The sequence below is a fragment of the Oryx dammah genome, unplaced genomic scaffold (assembly GCF_014754425.2).
Source record: "Oryx dammah isolate SB20612 unplaced genomic scaffold, SCBI_Odam_1.1 HiC_scaffold_5, whole genome shotgun sequence".
NCBI classification, from domain to species: domain Eukaryota; kingdom Metazoa; phylum Chordata; class Mammalia; order Artiodactyla; family Bovidae; genus Oryx; species Oryx dammah.
Genome location: NW_024070189.1, coordinates 68,713,076 through 68,733,163, shown reverse-complemented (window position 1 = coordinate 68,733,163; position 20,088 = coordinate 68,713,076). Strand labels below are relative to the sequence as shown.

Sequence of the window (20,088 nt, the reverse complement as noted above, 5' to 3'; positions counted from 1 at the left end):
CTGGTCCCATCCCTTCATGGGAAATAGATGGGGGAAACAGAGGAAACAGTGTCAGACTTTATTTTTTGGGGCTCCAAAATCACTGCCTCTGATGCGGGAGACCCGGGTTTGATCCCTGGGTCAGGAAGATCCCCTGGAGAAGGAAATGGTAACCCACTCCAGTACTCTTGCCTAGAGAATCCCATGGACAGAGAAGCCTGGTAGGCTACAGTCCATGGGGTCGCAAAGAGTCAGACACGACTGAGCGACTTCACTTTCACTTTCAAAATCACTGCAGATGGTGACTGCAGCCATGAAATTAAAAGACGCTTACTCCTTGGAAGAAAAGTTATGATTAACCTAGATAGCATATTCAAAAGCAGAGACATTAGTTTGCTGACTGAGGTCCGTCTAGTCAAGGCTATGGTTTTTCCAGTAGTCATGTATGGATGTGAGAGTTGGACTGTGAAGAAGGCTGAGTGCTGAAGAATTGATGCTTTTGAACTGTGGTGTTGGAGAAGACTCTTGAGAGTCCCTTGGACTACAAGGAGATCCAACCAGTCCATTCTGAAGGAGATCAGCCCTGGGATTTCTTTGGAAGGAATGATGCTAAAGCTGAAACTCCACTACTTTGGCCACCTCATGCGAAGAGTTGACTCACTGGAAAAGACTTTGATGCTGGGAGGGATTGGGGGCAGGAGGAGAAGGGGACGACAGAGGATGAGATGGCTGGATGGCATCACTGACTCGATGGACATGAATCTGAGTGTACTTTGGGAGTTGGTGATGGACAGGAAGGCCTGGCATGCTGTGATTCATGGGGTTGTAAAGAGTCGGACATGACTGAGCAACTGAACTGAACTGAATCTATGTAAATGAAACTATTTGTATGGTGACTTGCCCTTCTTCAAGATTCAAGTTAATCATTTTATGGCCCAAGATGAGCCATTTGGTGCCAAGATTATCCCAAAATGCATCTTATGGGTGAGGGGCCTGGTGCCATTCTGAGTTTTAAGACATTCCTTTCTTTCATTAACAAACTGCTAGTGGCTATATAACATCCAGCTGAAGACTAGTGGGGGTAGGCGGGGGACACTCTGCCCCCATCTGATGCCTATGTCAGAAGCTTTCTCTATCTCCTTTATACTTTGATAAAACTTTATTACACAAAAGGTCTGAGCAATCAAGCCTCGTCTCTGGCCCCGGATTGAATTCTTCTCCTCCGCGGGCCAAGAATCCTGGCGTCGTGATTCAAAAACAACCTTTCAATCCTATTTATTTGGTTGTGTTGGGTCTTAATTGAGCATGTGGGGTCCTTCACTGAGGCCCACAGACTCTCGAGTGGTATGTGGGCTCAGCAGTCGCAGTATGTGTGCTCTCTAGTTGTGGCTCATAGGCTTGGTTTCTCTGTGGCATGTGGGATCTTAGTTCCCTGACTAGGGTTTGAACTCAAGTCTGCTGCATTTAACCACTGGACCATCAGGGAAGTCCCTCTTCATCATATTTTAATAATAAAGAGAAAAATCTTTACTTCCCTAGAGAAGTGTTACTGTTTCAGTGTGTATATAATTAAATAACTGTGTATTTAAAAAGTAATTTAGAGTAATTAAAAATAATATGCTTCCATTATGTCAGACACTTTTATTATTATTTTTCTTTAAATAGACTGTTAAAATGAAATTTCCAGTTACTTTGTGTATATTTAAACAAGTTTAATTTACTTTGCCCTAAGTGATAATTATGGAACAATAGAAAGTAAATTCATAGAGCCTATGTCATAGACATGATATATATACTATGTTCAAATTGTTCTTCAAGTGTGAATAAATTATGAGCTAGATCAATTCTTTACCTAGGCACACACACATCAGACAAACCATGGGTTTTACAATATGCCCTCATGAAACACTGCCCCGCAAAATACATTTGACTGGTCAAACAAGTTGTAATAGTTCAAAACATCATACTGCCAGTCTAATTTTAAATTTTCTGTTAACACGTTTGATGTCTTTTATTTATTTATTTATTTATTTTTTAATCTTAAAAATATACAAGCAACTCCTGCAGCTCAATTGCAGAAAAATAAACAACCCAATAAAAAAATGTGTCAAAGAATTAAATAGACATTTCTCCAAAGAAGACATATTGATGTCTTTTCTAAAAATAAATGGGCACTTAACATGGCTTCTTATGTATACAGGCTGAATGATTAATTCCTGGATAGTATGAGTTGCTTAATTTTTCAAGTTGCTGGAGATGTTGCCAGTAATTTAGCCCCAGGGAAATCTAAGCTATTCACTCTGGCTAGCCTAAGGTCTAGGGAATAAACCGTAGTCCACACTCTGGAATTGCAGATTTTTGGTATTCTACTGATTTTAGTAGCAGAGTTTAAATAATAAAAGATCCTGGTATGAAAGAGATGGGTAGTCTATTTATTCACATTGATATCAGATGAGAAAGAAAATTTTCAGAATTTTTCCTACAGCATCCAACAGCTGATTGGAAAGAATCCTTGTGAGTTCATCTAAGGTCATGGTCTACCAGCTTGAAGAGTCTGAGTGAGTTGATTGTGAGACTGATTTCTTATAGCTTTCATATAGAAGTCTTTTCTCCTACTCTGGCTTATGCCTCCAACTCCTGTTCATAATTAACTTTCATCCCTAGAAATTTTTTTTTTAACATCCATATCACCATCTTTGTCTCAGTACAGATTTCTGCTTTGTTTTTGTTTTCTCTGATTATTTTATTCTCACAATTTCTTTCTCTATCTACATGATAAATCAATGCAATGATTAACCATCAGAATGAACTATTCAGGTAGTACACCTTTATTCATTTTAAAGTATAAACTTGTAACTTTAAGACTTGGTGGACCATCTTTGGAGAGATTGCTGACATTTTGTGAGGAAGACACTTTAAGACTTGGTGGACCATCTTTGGAGAGATTGCTGACATTTTGTGAGGAAGACACTTTAAACTTACTTATCTATGAAATCAAGTTTATTTTTAATTTTTTAAAACTATACTCTTTAAGAGTCTTTATTGAATATATTACAATAGTTTTTATGTTTTGGGTTTTTGGCCACGAGGCACGTGGGATCTCTGCTCCCTGACTAGGGATTGAACTTGTACATTCTGCATTGGAAGGCAAAATCTTAATCACTGGACCACCAGGGAAGTCCCAGAAATCAAGTCTAATAACACGTCTTTATTTACAGGTTGTTGTGATGAACACATGAGGTAATGCATTGCAAAACATTTAGAATTCCTTCATGTACTGTTCATATGATGCTATTTCTTAATCAGTCATCCATTTTATTAGTTTTTTCAAAATAATTCTATAAATTGCTTAACCAAACTGATTTTACTGGGTATTGGTATATGTTGTATATATAGAGAGTGGAGAAGAAAAGAACAAAGATACTAAAATACAAATACTAAACTAAACAGATGTGTAGGATTTTTTAATAAAGTAAATATGGAAAATAATGATATTTTTCTTTTCATAAGTGAATGTATTAATGGTGATATGTAAAAGATTAAAAGGTAAAATATTTAAAAATAGACTAAATTAGAAGCTGTATGAAAAATATAGAATAAGTGTGAGTAACACAAAGTGGAGTTTGAAATAAGACTAAAACTACAGACAACTGGAGTTGAGAATTGGTGGACAGAATGTAAGAAGTTTAATGTAGCAACTAATAAAAGCAGAAAATCTTTGGGCTTCCCAGGTGGTGCTAATGGTAAAGAATCTGCATGCCAATGCAGGAGATGCAAGAAACATGAGTTTGATCCCTGGGTCGGGAAGATCCCCTGGAGTAGGAAATGACAACCCACTCCAACATTTTTGTCTGGAAAATTCCATGGACAGGGGAGCCTGGAGGGCAACAGTCCAGAGGCCTCAAAGAGCCAGACACAACTGAGCACAATGAATCTTCAGTTTTGTTAGACATCTCTTCTAAACATCTCAAAATACAGATGTACTTCTTTCAGTAACTGGATAAATATTTTATTAAATCTAGAAATAAGCACACCAAGAAACCAACTTTTGTGGAAGTTACATTAGGACCATTCTGGAGGGGAAAGGCAGATGATTATTGATTTAGTTTAGTGAGTAGAAAAGTATGATTTTTTATTTTGCAATGTTATTCTGAAATGTATTCCCCTAAAGGGGACTGAATCTACATTTATAAAGCAAAAACTCACTGATTCAACTCCATCTTTATTCCAAATATTGGTCAAGAACTTCCCAAGGTGTGATTTTACTCATCTCTTCCATACAAACCTGTCAAGCATGTACTAATATTGTGTGATTCATATCTTTGAGAATTTGACTAGCACAATATTTTGTCAAAGAATGCTTTGTCCTCAGGAAAACACACACACACACACACACACAAATTAATGCTTTGAATTGGTGAAGTAATCCAAGTTTACTTTTGATTAAATTAAATTGGTTAATTATCAAGAGAACATTCAAGACAGAAAAACTGATTGAAAAGCCATTTTTCCTCTTTTTAAATTAGTACAGTTAGTTTTCCAAATCATTATTAAATACATAATTGTGCCCCTAAACAAAGTAACTACTCTTCTCTTAGATGTACTATTGTTTTTTAAGTCTAACAGGAAATCTTCATAATTGACCTACTTATAATGAACAATGGGGACAAGGGATATACACTATTTCTGCCTGATATGTGAAGAAATTTACAAAAAGGTGATGAAACTGGTCTAAAATCAATCTACTATAAGTACAGAACAACTATTAGTTCTGTTACCACTGTGCGTTAGATTCTTTAGTGATTCTTCACATGGTTTGCAAAGCTCATCCAAAGCTTATTTCTTTGGATTCAACAACCATCAAGATCAAAGTAAACCAGGTACAATGATACACTCAGTATTTTGAGAAATAATAGACTTTAAACTTTACTGTATTGGTCTGATTCCAGAGGGCATATTAGAGCCCGGTAATAATCATGCTATCTGATAGTCTGCATATACTAGTATTGGTATTGTCCCACATGCTATGTGCTCAGTCACTAAGTCATTTCTGACTCTTTTGTGACTACATGGTCTATAGCCCACAAGGCTCCCCTGTCCATGGAACTTTCCAAGCAAGAATACAGGAGTGTATTGCCATTTCCTATTCCAGGGGCTCTTCCTGGCCCAGGGATAGAACCAGAGTCTCCTACATTGGCAGGTTTTCTACAGAGCCATCAGGGAAACCCATTGTCTTGAATATAATGAAAACACTCATTCCAGTGTTATGCAAATACAAGGTTTCACCAAATTTAAAAAGGCCCCCTGGCCTGTCAGGAACAAGTTCATCTTATTTGATGAACCATAATTTATTTATTTATTTTTTGAACCATAATTTAAATCAATGCATTAATGCCTGAAAATGGCTAGAATAGAAGTAAGCATATTTCAATGATACAAAAATACTTAGTTTTAAATCCAGACATCACTGGCCAAGAAAACAGCTTAATTATACTGTGATGCGAGTGACTGACACCAGATTTCTATCACTTAGATGAGAGGTTATGGGAAGGAGTGATGAGTTAGGCAGAGGTCCAAGTGAAGGAAGGAGTCAGCTCCAGCAGAGAGCACAGTAGAAGCAACCAGAAGTGCCAGAGGCAAGTTTTCTCTTTTCCTGTGGCTTCTCCTGGACATTCTGCTTGATTCTAACTCATTTAGAATCTGAGGCTATCATGTCAAAAATGGAATCCCAATGTCATTTTGTCCAAACTCCTTCATTAGGAAAATGAGGAAACATTGAGCTTGATCACACAATTTTACTGACTCTCAAGACAAACTTAGGACATAGGCATAATTTTCTTAAATGTTGAAAAAACTATGCTTAGTGTTTAAGTAATGTGAATATTATTAGCTGTGCTAAAACCAGCCACCCTAAGTCATACAAAGTACATTATTTCTATCACTCTCACTAAGTGGATATTAGAGTATATCAGGAAAAGAAAAAAGTCAAAGTGTTAGTTGCTCAGTCATGTCCAACTCTATGCAAATCCATGGACTGTAGCCCGTCAGGCTCCTCTGTCCAGGCAGCAATGCAGGAGTGGGTAGCTATTCCCTTTTCTAGGGGATCTTTCCAACCCAGGGATCGAACCTGAGTCTCCAGCATTGCAGGTAGATTCTTTTACCTTCTGAGCCACCATGGAAGCCCAAATCAGGAAAAGAACAACACTCTTACTCTAGCAACTTTTATAGCAAAGGTGGCTTGGATCATGCTGGAGGGCAGATAAAAGCTAATCTGAATAAGTTAGTCTTCTCTGTCTCTCTTTGAAAGACACTGTCACTTTCATGGAGATCAAGGAACCCTTCCTATACTTCTTGTCTTGGAGCAGACGAGCAGTCCTTAGACATCCCAATCTTTCTTCCACAAAGATAAGTTGTAGTATGCTTTGTTTCTTATTGACTAAGTTGAATTGTATCCCCTCCAAAATTCATATGTTGAAATCATAACTCCAGTACTCCAATTGTGACTTAGTTTGGAGATTGGATCTTTAGAGACAATTGAGTTAAAATGAGGTCGTTGTGGTGGGCTCTAACCCAATGACTTCTGTTTTTATAAGAAGGGGAAATTTGGATACAAAAATACCCAAAGGAAAGTCCACTGACATCCTCCAAAATTTATTCTTTTTCTCCTTCATATCTTTAATAAAGATATCATATCATATCATAATAAAAATACTAGAAAAGAAAATTTCTTAAATTAGTTCTTGAAATAACTTTTAAAATATTTTATTATTTAAACAGTAAGATTATAATGGGCTTCCCAGGTGGCTGAGTGATGCAGAATCCATCTGCCAAGTAGTAGACACAAGTTTGATCCCTGGGTCTAGAAAATCCCCTGGAGAAGGAAATGGCAACCCACTCCAGTATTCTTGCCTGGGAAATCCCACGGACAGAGGAGCCTGGCAGCTGCAGTCCATGGGGATCACAAAGAGTTGGAAACTACTTAGCAAGCAAACAACAATGATAATAACAAAGATTATAATATTAATACCAATGTGTATTCATTCTAACTTTTGAAAAAAATTTTCTCATTCCCAGAGATAACCACACTTATTTCATATATGTTAGAGATTTTTTTAGATCCTAAAAATCTTTTATACTAAGTGATAGATTAAAAATTCATTTACTCTAATGACAAAAATTATATTATGAACAATAAAAGTTGTAGAGATGACAGATTTTCTTAAAAGAAAATTTAAATTGATGTTTAAAAAGTCAAACTTTAATGGGTCCCAGATGGTTTTTATAGTACTGCTATTGGTTAAATACAAACGTTTTGGGGGATCGTTTCTTAGAGTAACTCTTTCCTTTTATTTGAACCATGTAGGCAAATAGGTTGTCTCTTCCTCAAGTCAAAGCTTTTTGCTCCATACTCATTTTCCTGTTCTTACTTAAAATGTTAGGTCCTGTGAGGATACTGATGACACCTTCCAGGTGCAGTGAGAGTGATGAACCATCAGACTTAAGTATCACAGACAAAGTCAATCTTCAGTACTGGTAGGTCCTAAAATAAGGCCAGTTGTGTGCCAATATTTCAGGGCACTGTCTCACATGCTTTTCCTGGAACATGACTTAAAATTGTGACTTTAAAGATCATAGGCTAGCAAGATTCCTACTGTAAGAGAAGACTCAGAGACAGGACACAGTCATGCATTTAGCAGAGACCACTAGGTTAAATCCAGGCCACCGTTCTATTTGGAACATTAGTAAATGTTATGTTAAACTTGTTTATTTATACTAAAAGCTATGAAAATTTGACATTACAGTAACTGAAATATCATAGGGAAACCCACAGCAATTCCATCACTACCAGCTCTTGACCTGCTAAGATATTTATAGTATCTGCTCAACCTCTGTGAGCGGTTCTGTTAGAGCCATTTCAGTGCCCCCACCCCTGCCACAAACTCACAAACTGCACTGTACCTAGTGCAGTACATTTATTAATAGAATTTTTTGAGTGGATACTTACTGAATGAATACGATTATTTCACCTTTTGCATTAGTTTTCACAACTTGTTATTATGCATGTATACAACCATAGTATCTGAACATATATGCTTATTTGTTCATTTATAATCTGTTATTGCTCAGACTTAACAGAGAAAGCAAGAGAAAAAAAGAAAAAGAAAAGTAAGTGGGATTCATGAACTATGAAGAGAACCAGATTTACTTTTTACCATCTTTATGGACCAATTTGTGAGCGTGTGTTTTGCACTAACTATCACGGAGACCATATCTATCTTGAATATTCTCTGACTATTGCTTTTCATGACTTGGGAAGGAAATGACAAATGAGACAACGGTAACTGAATTTATTCTAAAGGGCTTCTCAGATGTGCCTGAACTGAGGCTCATTAGCACCATCTTTTTCCTTTTCATCTATCTCTTTGCCCTCCTGGGGAACATCTCCATCATTGCAGCCGTGAGCCGAGACAGCCGCCTCCACATCCCCATGTATTTCTTCCTGAAGAATCTCTCTTTCTTGGACATGTGTTATGCCACAGTCATCGTCCCCAAGGCACTGATTAATTCACTCATGGGTTCAGAAGTCATCTCCTTTTGGGAATGTGTGGCTCAGCTCTTTTTATTTGTAATGCTATGTGCTTCTGATTGCTTCCTGCTCACCTCTATGGCATATGACCGTTGTTTGGCCATCTACAAGCCTCTCCTTTATGGTGTCATTATGAGCAGAAAGCTATGTACAGAGCTTGTTATTGTGGCCTGGTTGAGCGGAGCTTTCTGTGCCATCTTTCACACCATCAACACCTTCTCCCTCCAGTTCTGTGGGCCTAATGTCATTGAGCACTTTTTCTGTGACAGCTCTCCTATCATGAGACTCTCCTGCAGTGACTCCCACACCAACAAGGAAGTTGGATTTGTGGTGGGTGGGTGTACTATTCTTGGTGCCTTTGCCCTCACCATCATCTCATATGTTCTCATCATTGCTGCCATCACTCGGACCCACTCTGCAGGTAGCCGTTGGAAAGCCTTTTCCACCCGCTCCTCTCATCTTACTACCATCATTCTGTTTTATGTCACTGGGAGCATTGCTTACTTGAGACCTACTTCTCATTACTTCCCCCTTCAAGGACGGCTCGTGTCTGTGTTTTACTCCATTCTAACACCTAGTCTTAATCCTGTTGTTTACTGTCTGAGAAACACAGACATGCAGGCGGCCCTAAAGAAACTATTTGTCCCAACCAAATAGGCATATTTTTCATATATTAAGCATATTTCTCTGAACATTAACCTAGATAAAATAGTTTCTCGAAACACATAATCTAGTAAAGTGAATAGTGAAGAAATAGAAAATGTAAACAGATTAATAACAAGTAGGGAGATTAAAGCAGAAATAAAAAAAGCTTCCAACAGAGAAAAGCCTTGTACCATTGGTTTCATTGGTGAAGTATACCAAACACTTTAAGAATTAATGCCAATCTTTCTAGAACTCTTCTAAAAAACTGATTATGGAATACTTGCAAACTAACTTTATTGGGCCAGAATTATCTTCACACCAAGGCCAAAGACACTACAAGAAAATAAAACTGTATGAACTTGGATGAACATAGATGCAAAAATCTTCAACAAAATACTAGCAAACCTAACCCATCAGCACATTAAAAGGTCATACACCATGACCAAGTGAGATTTATCCTGGCATTCCAAGCAGCATATGCAAACCAATAAACATACTGCACTGCATTAATAGAAGTAAGAGAAAAATTGTATGATCATCTCTATAGATACAGGAAAAACATTTGACAAAATAAGATTTTCATGATAAAAACTCTCAATAAACTGGGTATAGAGGGAACATATGTGAACATAATAAAGCTCATACATAGCAAGCTTACACCTAACATCATACTCAATGATGAAAACCTGACATCTTTTCTTCCATAATTAGAAACAAGACAAGGGTGCCCACTTTCACCCCTCTCCCTTTTATTAAACACAGCATTAGAACTCCACCCAGAGGAAATAGGAAATAAAAGAATATTTTATGTATACATTATAATAAATAAATACACGAAAGAAACAACTACAAGAATTATTGTGATCCAAAAATAACCAATAGTTTCTGCTTCTCATGGATAATTTAAGCTATTTATGAATTGAGATACTAATTATATATCCCCCACTCTCCCTTTGAAACTCTATACAGGAAGGAAATAAACAAATAATTGAATCAAGTTTATAGGAGAAAAATTCAGTTTTACAAGAGAATTGTGCTATAACTTTGTTTGTTGATTTTATTATGAGGTAAACTTTTGTAATAACTTCTCTCCATTAGCTCTGTCATAATATAAATAGGCATTTACTTCTAACATTCAGTTCAGTTAAGTTCAGTCACTCAGTCGTGTTCGACTCTGAGACCCCATGAACTGCAGTGCACTAGGCCTTCCTGTCCATCACCAACTCCCGGAGTTTATCCAAACTCATGTCCATTGAGTCGGTGATGCCATCCAACCATCTCATCCTCTGTTGTCCCCTTCTCCTCCTGCCCTCAATCTTTCCCAGCATCAGGGTCTTTTCAAATGAGCCAGCTCTTCGCATCAGGTGGCCAAAGTATTGGAGTTTCAGCTTCAGCATCAGTCCTTCCAATGAACGCCCAGAACTGATTTCCTTTAGGATGGACTGGTTGGATCTCCTTGCAGTCCAAAGGACTCTCAAGAGTCTTCTCCAACACCACAGTTCAAAAGCATCAGTTCTTTGGCGTTCAGCTTTTTTCATAGTCCAACTCTTACATCCATACATGTTTACTGGAAAAACCATAGCCTTGACTAGATGGATCTTTGTTGCCAAAGTAAAATGTCTCTGCTTTTTAATATGCTATCTAGGTTGGTCATAACTTTACTTCCAAGGAGTATATGTCATTTAATTTCATGGCTGCAATCACCATCAACAGTGATTTTTGGAAACCAATAAAACAAAGTCTGATACTGTTTCCACTGTTTCCCCATCTGTTTTCCATGAAGTGATGGGATCAGATGCCATGATCTTAGTTTTCTGAATGTTGAGCTTTTAGATAACTTTTTCACTGTCCTCTTTCACTTTCCTCAAGAGGCTTTTTAATTCTTCACTTTCTGCCATAAGGGTGGTGTCATCTGCACATCTGAGGTTATTGATATTTCTCCCAGCAGTCTTGATTCCAGCTTGTGCTTCCTCCAGTTGAGAGTTTCTCATGATGTTCTATGCATATAAATTAAATAAGGTGAAGTGAAGTCACTCAGTCATGTCGGATTCTTTGCGACCCTGTGTGGACTGTAGCCTACCAGGCTTCTTCGTCCATGGGATTCTCCAGGCAAGAATACTGGGGTGGATTACCATTTCTTTCTCCAGGGGATCTTCCTGACCCAGGAATCGAACCTGGGTCTCCCGCATTGGGGGCAGACGCTTTAACCTCTGAGCCACCAGGGAAGCCCCAAGTTAAATAAGCAGGGTGACAATATACAGCCTTGCATTACTCCTTTTTCTATTTGGAACCAGTCTGTTGTTCCATGTCCAATTCTAACTGTTGCTTCCTGACCTGCATATGGTTTTCTCAAGAGGCAGGTCAGGTAGTCTGGTATTCCCATTTCTTTCAGAATTTTCCAAAGTTTATTGTGATCGTTACAGTCAAAATCTTTGGCATAGTCAACAAAGCAGAAATAAATGTTTTTCTGGAACTCTCTTGCTTTTTCCATGATCCAGCAGATGGCAATTTGATCTCTGGTTCCTTTGCCTTTTCTAAATCCAGCTTGAACATCAGGAAGTTCACGGTTCACGTATTGCTGAAGCCTAGCTTGGAGAAGTTTGAGCATTACTTTACTAGCGTGTGAGATGAGTGCAATTGTGCAGTAGTTTGAGCATTCTTTGGCATTGCCTTTCTTTGGGATTAGAATGAAAACTGACCTTTTCCAGTCCTGTGGCCACTGCTGAGTTTTCCAAATTGGCTGGCATATTGAGTGCAGCACTTTCACAGCATCATCTTTCAGGATTTGAAATAGCTCAACTGGAATTTCATCACCTCCACTAGCTTTATTCATAGTGATGCTTCCTAATGTCCACTTGACTTCACATTCCAGGATGTCTGGCTCTAGGTGAGTGATCACATCATTGTGATTATCTGAGTGGTGAAGATATTTTTTGTACAGTTCTTCTGTGTATTCTTGCCACCTGTCTTAATATCTTCTGCTTCTGTTGGGTCCATACCATTTCTGTCTTTTATTGAGCCCATCTTTGCATGAAATGTTCTGTTGGCACATGGTTATAGAGGTTGGTCCAGCTTCTGCTTGTACAAATATATCAAATAATACTTGCTATCAAAAATAAGATAGGTTTAAGGATTTGACCTAAAGCTGTCTAAACGAAAATTTTGTGAAATCTTTAATCAAGTAACCTAGTTCTATAATTCTATCCTAATGACTCAAACATGCACTTAACCATAATCAAAGGTGTTTACTAAAGTATTTTGTTGAAATAATGAGAACTGGGAAGAATTTATATGCTCATTCACAGAAGTTTAAACAAACTATGGCTCAGCTATACTGTTGATAGTTAAGTGTTAGCCACTTAGTTATGTCCCACCCTTTGGGGACTCCGTGGATTGTAGCCTGCCAAGTCATCTGTCAACGGGATTTCGAAGGCAAGAATACTGGAGTGGGTTGCCATTCCCTTCTACAAGGGATCTTCCAGACCCAGGAATCGAACCTGGGTCTCAAGCATTACAGGCAGACTCTTTACCATCTGAGCCACCAGGGAAGCCGGCCAAGCGAGCACAGGGAGCTGGGCGTGCTGGGTGCAGGTCGTGGGCCACAGGGCGGCAGCAACCCACGAAGAGAAGGGGGTAGGCGATCACTGGGGGTCGACTGACCAGCCTCACCGGCGGCAAGGAGGGCCCACTACCCACGCTTGGTTCAACTCGAGGCGCAGAGCATCGCCGCGGCGGCGTGGAGGAAAAAGGGGGCGTCCCCCGTCGCAGGCACCCCGCTCTGGCGGCCCGGGAGCGGGTCGGGGGACACCCGCCTTTAGCGGGACCAGCAGATGCGCTCTCCCTTTCTCCCGCACGGGGGCGGGCGACGCGTGCACGCGGCCGGTCCACTAGGGCTGGCAGGGACCCAACCCGCGCTCGGGCGAGCTGCCAGAGCGGGGAGCTGCGGGGCATGGCTCTCCCCCTCGCCCAGCAGTAAACGACGTCGGCGGACAGGCGTCGGCGTGCGGGCGCGGCCCTGGGGGTCGGCGGACGGACTGACGGAGAAAGGGACCCACGGGGTGCAGCCAGGTAGGCTGGCGTCGCGAAGACGCGGCGGCGGCGGCACAGAAGCGGCTGTTGCGTGGGGCTGCCGTGCGCCATCGCGAGGAGCCCTGGGACGTCCAAAACGAGTCGCCACCGCGAGTCGGCCGCCCGGGCACGCCACGGGGTCTCACTGCCAGAGGCCTCCAACAGAGGGGCGGTCCCACGGCACCCAGGACGCCGACTGGCCTCCCCGAACACCAGGGGAGCCTTTGCGGGTCTCTCGACCACCAGCGCCAACCTCCAAAGTCGCAGCCGGCGCGGGAGAATGCTCTCCGTACGCGTACCTGCTTCCCTAGGCCCCTCAAGCACAACCCGGTGGGCCCAGCGTTCCCCGGGGGCACCACAGGCGACGGAGGCCTGGGGACGACATCCAGGTGAGGCGCGGCCGGTTCGGTCCCAGACAGGGCAAGGGGGCACGGGCGGTGTCCCGCGCGGACAGGGCAAGGGCCAGCAGCGACAGGGAGGGGCGGCAAGCACTCACAGCCAGGGCCGTGGCTCAGGGGCAGAGGCCCTGTCCAGGAACAGAAAGACCGAGACACGGCCGGACCGCCAGGAAAACTAGCGCGAGGTCCCACCGCCACACACACGAGGGTGCTTCCGTGACGTCTGGTACGCCGGCCGGCCTCCACCATCGCGGAGCTTCGCGTGACCCGACTCCGCCTCCGGGGCCGTCTTACCTGCGGCCCCACCGCGTGGCGCCGAGGGACCCCGTCCACGCAAATCATCCGTCCGTCCTCGGCAGATCCGTCTTCATCTAGTCCGACTCAAGACTCATGTCCTAGGGACAAGTTCTCCAGCGAGGCGGCCCAGCCCGCGCCCGCACACCATCAGCGGCTGTGGCTTCTGGGGAAGGCAGGCTTGAGGGGCTCCTACCCGCCACAGCGACTTGGGAGGAAGGACCGGGCGTCCCCGTCCTGGGTTCACCACGGGGTTCGCTGCCCACAGACGGCGCATGCGCGGTCTCATTTGCCAGCCGCTCCATGGGCCCAGAGGGACCGTCTCCCAACTAGGAGTGGGGAGGCGCGGCCCCGGATACTGTTGACAGATCTCCTAATTTAGGAATCACTTCATGGCAAATTTATTGACTATACCAAAGCCTTTGACTGTGTGGATCACAATAAACTGTGGAAAATTCTGAAAGAGATGGCAATACCAGACCACCTGACCTGCCTCTTGAGAAACCTGTATGCAGGTCAGGAAGCCACAGTTAGAACTGGACATGGAACAACAGACTGGTTCCAAATAGGAAAAGGAGTACGTCAAGGCTGTATATTGTCACCCTGCTTATTTAACTCATAGGCAGAGTACATCATAAGAAACTTTGGGCTGGAAGAAGCACAAGCTGGAATCAAGGTTGCCGGGAGAAATATCAATAACCTCAGATGTGTAGATGACACCACCCTTATGGCAGAAAGTGAAGAGGAGCTAAAAAGCCTCTTGATGAAAGTGAAAGAGGAGAGTGAAAAAGTTGGCTTAAAGCTCAACATTCAGAAAACGAAGATCATGGCATCTGGTCCCATCACTTCATGGGAAATAGATGGGGAGACAGTGGAAACAGTGTCAGACTTTATTGTTTGGGGCTTCAAAATTACTGCAGATGGTGACTGCAGCCATGAAATTAAAAGACGCTTACTCCTTGGAAGGAAAGTTATGACCAACCTCGATAGCATATTGAAAAGCAAAGACATTACTTTGCCAACAAAGGTCCATCTAGTCAAGGCTATGGTTTTTCCAGTGGTCATGTATGGATGTGAGAGTTGGACTGTGAAGAAAGCTGAGTGCTGAAGAATTGATGCTTTTGAACTGTGGTGTTGGAGAAGACTCTTGAGAGTCCCTTGGACTGCAAGTAGGTCCAACCAGTCCTAAAGGAGATCAGTCCTGGGTTTTCATTGCTAAAGCTGAAACTCCACTACTTTGGCCACCTCATGTGAAGAGTTGACTCACTGGGAAAGACCCTGATGCTGGGAGGGATTGGGAGCAGGAGGAGAAGGGGACAACAGAAGATGAGATAGCTGGATGGCATCACCAACTTGACGGACATGAGTTTGAGTAGATTCTGGGAGTTGGTGATGGACAGGGAGACCTGGTGTGCTGTGATTCATGGAGCTGCAAAGTCAGACACGACTGAGTGACTGAACTGAACTCATGGCAAATAAATGGGGAAAAAATGGAAACAGTGACAGACTTTATATTCTTGGGCTCCAAAATCACTGCAGATGGCGACTGCAGCCGTGAAGCTAAAAGATGCCTGCTCCTTGGAAGATAAGCTATGACCAGTCTATTAAAAAGTAGAGACATTACTTTGCTGACAGAAGTCCATCTAGTCAAAGCTATGCTTTTTCCAGTAGTCATGTATGGATGCGGAGAAGGCAATGTCAACCCACTCAATACTCTTGCCTGGAAAATCCCAGGGACGGGGGAGCCTGGTGGACTGTCATCTATGGGGTTGCACAGAGTCGGACACGACTGAAGTGACTAGCAGCAGCAGCATGTATGGATGTGACAGTTGGACCATAAAGAAAGCTGAGCACCAGAAGAATTAATGCTTTTGAGCTGTGGTGTTGGAGAAGACTCTTGAGAGTCCCTTGGACTGCAAGGAGATCAAATCAGTCAATCCTAAAGGAAATCAGTCCTGAATATTCATTGGAAGGACTGATGATGAAGCTGAAACTCTAATATTTGGCCACCTGATGCAAAGAGCTGACCCATTAGAGAAGACTCTCATGCTGGGAAGATTGAAGGCAGGAGGAGAAGAAGAGAGAGGATGAGATGGTTGGAAGCCATCACCAACTCCATCAACATGAGTTTGAGCAAGCTCCCGGAGTTGGTGATGGACAGGGAAGCCTGGCTGCTGCTGTCCTTGAGGGTCGCAAAGAGTCGGACACAACTGAGGGACTCAACTGACTGACTGAACAGGCATTTCCGTATTATTTCTTAACAGACTATCCATCTCTGTTATCCAAAGTCTAAAAGATGAGGGTAACATATAAATCAACTTAGGTTAAAATTCTATTTTGTAAAGTACAACCGAAACCATGCAAAGGTCTAAAAAGAGATTACAGACCTTCCAAATCCTCAGTAAACAAACTAAAGAAAAAAAGGAAAAAGCAAACAGAGAAGTCCATGTAACCAAATTACTCTGAGTAAATGGGAAAAGTCTATCTCGAAAAGAAAGCAGCATAGAGCTAAAAGTAGTTGCTATTTCATAATAACAGAATGGTTGAGTAGGCATGTGAATATCAAGTTAGATGGCAAAACTGATTTTTCCCTGTGTCATATTTTATATTTGTGCTTCATTTTCCCCCAACATTTTGTTTTGAAAAGTTACAAAGTTACACAAAAATTGAAATTGTATGATGAACATCTGTATACCCTTCACCTGGATTCACAAAACACACATAGAAAATGAAAGTATGAGTTGCTCAGTTGTGTCCGACTATTTGTGACCCCATGGACTGTAACCCTTCAGTCCATGGAATTCTCCAGGGAAGAATACTGGAGTGGATAGCCATTCCCTTCTCCAGAGAATCTTCCCCACCCAAGGATCTAACCCAGGTCTCCAGCATTGCAAGCAGATTACCATTTGAGCCACCAGCGAAGCCCCAAACACACATAATATCCACAAATATTTTTGAAATGTATATATCTGAATTTTTAAAATTAAAACCATTATTCTAGAAAATTGAGTTTGCAGTTATAGGTTGAAATAAGTTTGAAATTCCATGCAATTTGAGTCTCAGTTCAGTTCAGTTGCTCAGTCGCGTCCAACTTTGCAATTCCACGGACTGCAGCATGCCAGGCCTCTCTGTCCATCACCAACTCCCGTAGTGTACCCAAACTCACGTCCATTGAGTCTGTGATGCCATCCAGCCATCTCATCCTCTGTGTCCCCTTCTCCTCCTGCCTTCAATCTATCCCAGCATCAGGGTCTTCTTCAAGGAGTCAGTCAGGTGGCCAAAGTATTGGAGTTTCAGCTTCAGCATCGGTCCTTCCAATGAATATTCAGGACTTATTTCCTTTAGGATGGACTTGTTGAATCTCCTTGCAGACCAAGGAACTCTCAAGAGTCTTCTCCAATACCACCGTTCAGCTTTCTTTATAGTCCAACTCTCACATCCATACATGACCACTGGAAAAACCATGGGTTTGACTAGATGGACCTTTGTTGGCAGAATAATGTCTCTGCTTTTTAATATTCTTTCTAGGTTGGTCATAGCTTTTCTTCCAAGGAGCAAGCATCTTTTAATTTCATGGCTGCAGTGATTTTGGAGCCCCCCAAATAAAGTCTGTCACTGTTTCCATTGTCTCCCCATCTATTTGCCATGAAGTGATGGGACCAGATGCCATGATCTTAGTTTTCAACCCAAATGGTTATAAGAAACAACTTTTCAGCTGGGCAGTCTTAGCAACATAAAAAATATGTTTAATGCATTCATGTAGTGTAAAACTTTATCTATCTTGAAAATGCAAATTATAGCAAGTAGATTATATAATCACATTTTGCTGAAATGATTACTCTGATTACAGAAAAAATTCAGTAACACTAACTTCCTCACTTTTATCTGAAAGTTTAATTCCTGGATATTATTTTATTTAATTGTATTCTAGACAATTACCAATTACAAGAAATAAAATTTTCACTCTGATACGTTGTAACTTCTTTTTCAACTTAGATTAAATTGGCTAATTATACAGTAAATGCCTATTACTATTAATAAGTGTCCATTATTTTTAACAGGTGTCCATTTTTAGGTAGGTAACAGATGAGATTATGAAGAAGAAAAGCATATATTCTCCATAGTCCTTATTATTGTTTTATCCTCCCTAAGGAAGAAGAGGACACAATATAAACCACAGAATAAATTGCAGAATGCATATTATATAGATGTGGGTAAAAGTGTTAGTTAATTACTAGTGTCTGACTCTTTGCAACTCAATGGACTGTAGCCTGCCAGACTCCTCTGTCTGTGGAATTTTCTGGGCAAGAATGCTAGAATAGTTTGCCCTTCCCTTTTCCAGGAGATCGTCCCAACTCAGGGATTGAACCTGGGTTTCCTGCATTGCAGACAGATTCTTTACCTTCTGAGCTACTAGGGAAGTCCATAGACCTGGGTAGTTTGCTTTAATTTACTGAGCTTTGGTGGTGGGAGGGTGGGTGGGGGGCGTGTTGGATCATTTTACTTTCTTCTTAGTGAATGTTCATATGTGTAATGAGTCTGCTGAAAAGGCTAGAAAGTTGTAAAATTCTAGACTTTTAAAGCTAAGATAAAATAGGATGTTTGTAAAAATGTTAATATGGTGAGAATATGTACACATGTTAAAAATTAGTTAAAACTAAATGCTAGATGGGTAAGATAAAGTGATAAATTTCAAATATTATGAGTATTTTTATAAATGTTTTAAATTGTTTAATTTCATTCCTGAAAGTTGTGCATTCCCACACAAGTGTGTATCCAAAACCTCTCTATGGGAAGTGCTGCTCTATCTAATCAATGTGTCTGACACATAGACATGAATGGATGTTCTCTAGAAAGCTAGGTCCATGAGCTCTACAGGCAACAAGATGTGACAAAGCAGATAAAACTTGGTAAAAGATATATATTTTTTATTTCTTTAGTTTATTAGCTGTCCCTTCATGAGTTAAAAATGGTTATAGAACTTCCCTAGCAATATATCTTTAACAAAAAATCCTCTGTTTAAATGTAATTTTTCTTTGATATTGATATACAACTTAATTATAATTATAAATTTACAATTATCTTAAAATGTAATATTTTAAGTGATTATTCCTGCTTAATTAACTAATTTTCTTTTTCTCTATATAGTGGAATCGTCAAATACCTGCTAAAGAAAAAAGCTTGTACACTTGATTACATCATATGCAAATATAATAAGAAAGGTTGATTTCTGGGCAATTTCCCAGAAAAGGCTAGTTTTAAGCCACTCATTTCTATTTCCAGTTCTCATTATTTGGATGTCTATGATAAAAAACTCATTTTAACCTGGATTCTTCAAAAAACTTGTATGTTTATATTTATACCAATTAATTTCACATAGCAAGTGAGACTATTTTCTAAGAATTTCTTTCATTGTCTAATATACTGCTACCAATCTCTTGGGTTAATAAAAAATGTTATAGAACCTCTTCCTCAGCAAAGTATTATTTTAAAAAAAACACTTTTATTTTCTAATTAGATGAGAAATACCTAAGCTTTAACTATGTTTGATTTAAGACATGAATTGTTCACATGAGCAAAAGTTTATTCCATGCATTAACAAATGCTGCATTCTATGTGCCAAGAACCTAAGCTTGGCTTAACAAACTCAAATGATAAAGTACAAAATTTAGGAAAAATCTTATATTTTAAAAGATGCATGTTGATTATGTATCCTGATGTAGAACTACCTTATGTGTCTGTCAGGATGTTTTTGACTTGTTTTTCATAATCCTCACTAAAAATATTAGTCAAATTAGTAAGTGTGAGTATAAAGAAAATGAGTACTTAGCATAGAAGTTAATAAATCAAGATACTAATTTTCTTATAAAGTGTCTTCAAAAGTTTCATAAATTGAATATTATTTTAAAACTATTAACCTTATTGAGGTGTAGACTGAAATTGAACAGTGCAGTAAAATATTGAAAATTTGAGAATTGACATTGTAGATGGTGTTGTTTTAATATTTTTCTTACTTATTAAACATCTTCTATTGATTGAATAACAGTATCCAGACACTTTGTAATTATTATCAGAATTTTCTTTTCTAAATTTCATGATTTGAGAATTATTGATAGT

General features: G+C 40.3%; 1 protein-coding gene across 1 annotated transcript; it reads left to right on the top strand.

Annotated features, from left to right (window-relative positions):
- The first annotated feature begins 8,299 nt into the window (after window positions 1-8,299).
- LOC120863790 (olfactory receptor 5T3-like) lies at window positions 8,300-9,223 on the top strand. The gene has a single exon (XM_040240355.1). It carries the CDS (start codon window positions 8,300-8,302, stop codon window positions 9,221-9,223), a length of 924 nt encoding a protein of 307 aa, XP_040096289.1.
- Window positions 9,224-20,088: the final 10,865 nt, after the last annotated feature.

Excerpts from the sequence above, each read along its gene's own strand:
- LOC120863790 (XM_040240355.1), top strand. The coding sequence starts at position 8,300 with ATGACAAATGAGACAACGGTAACTGAATTTATTCTAAAGGGCTTCTCA.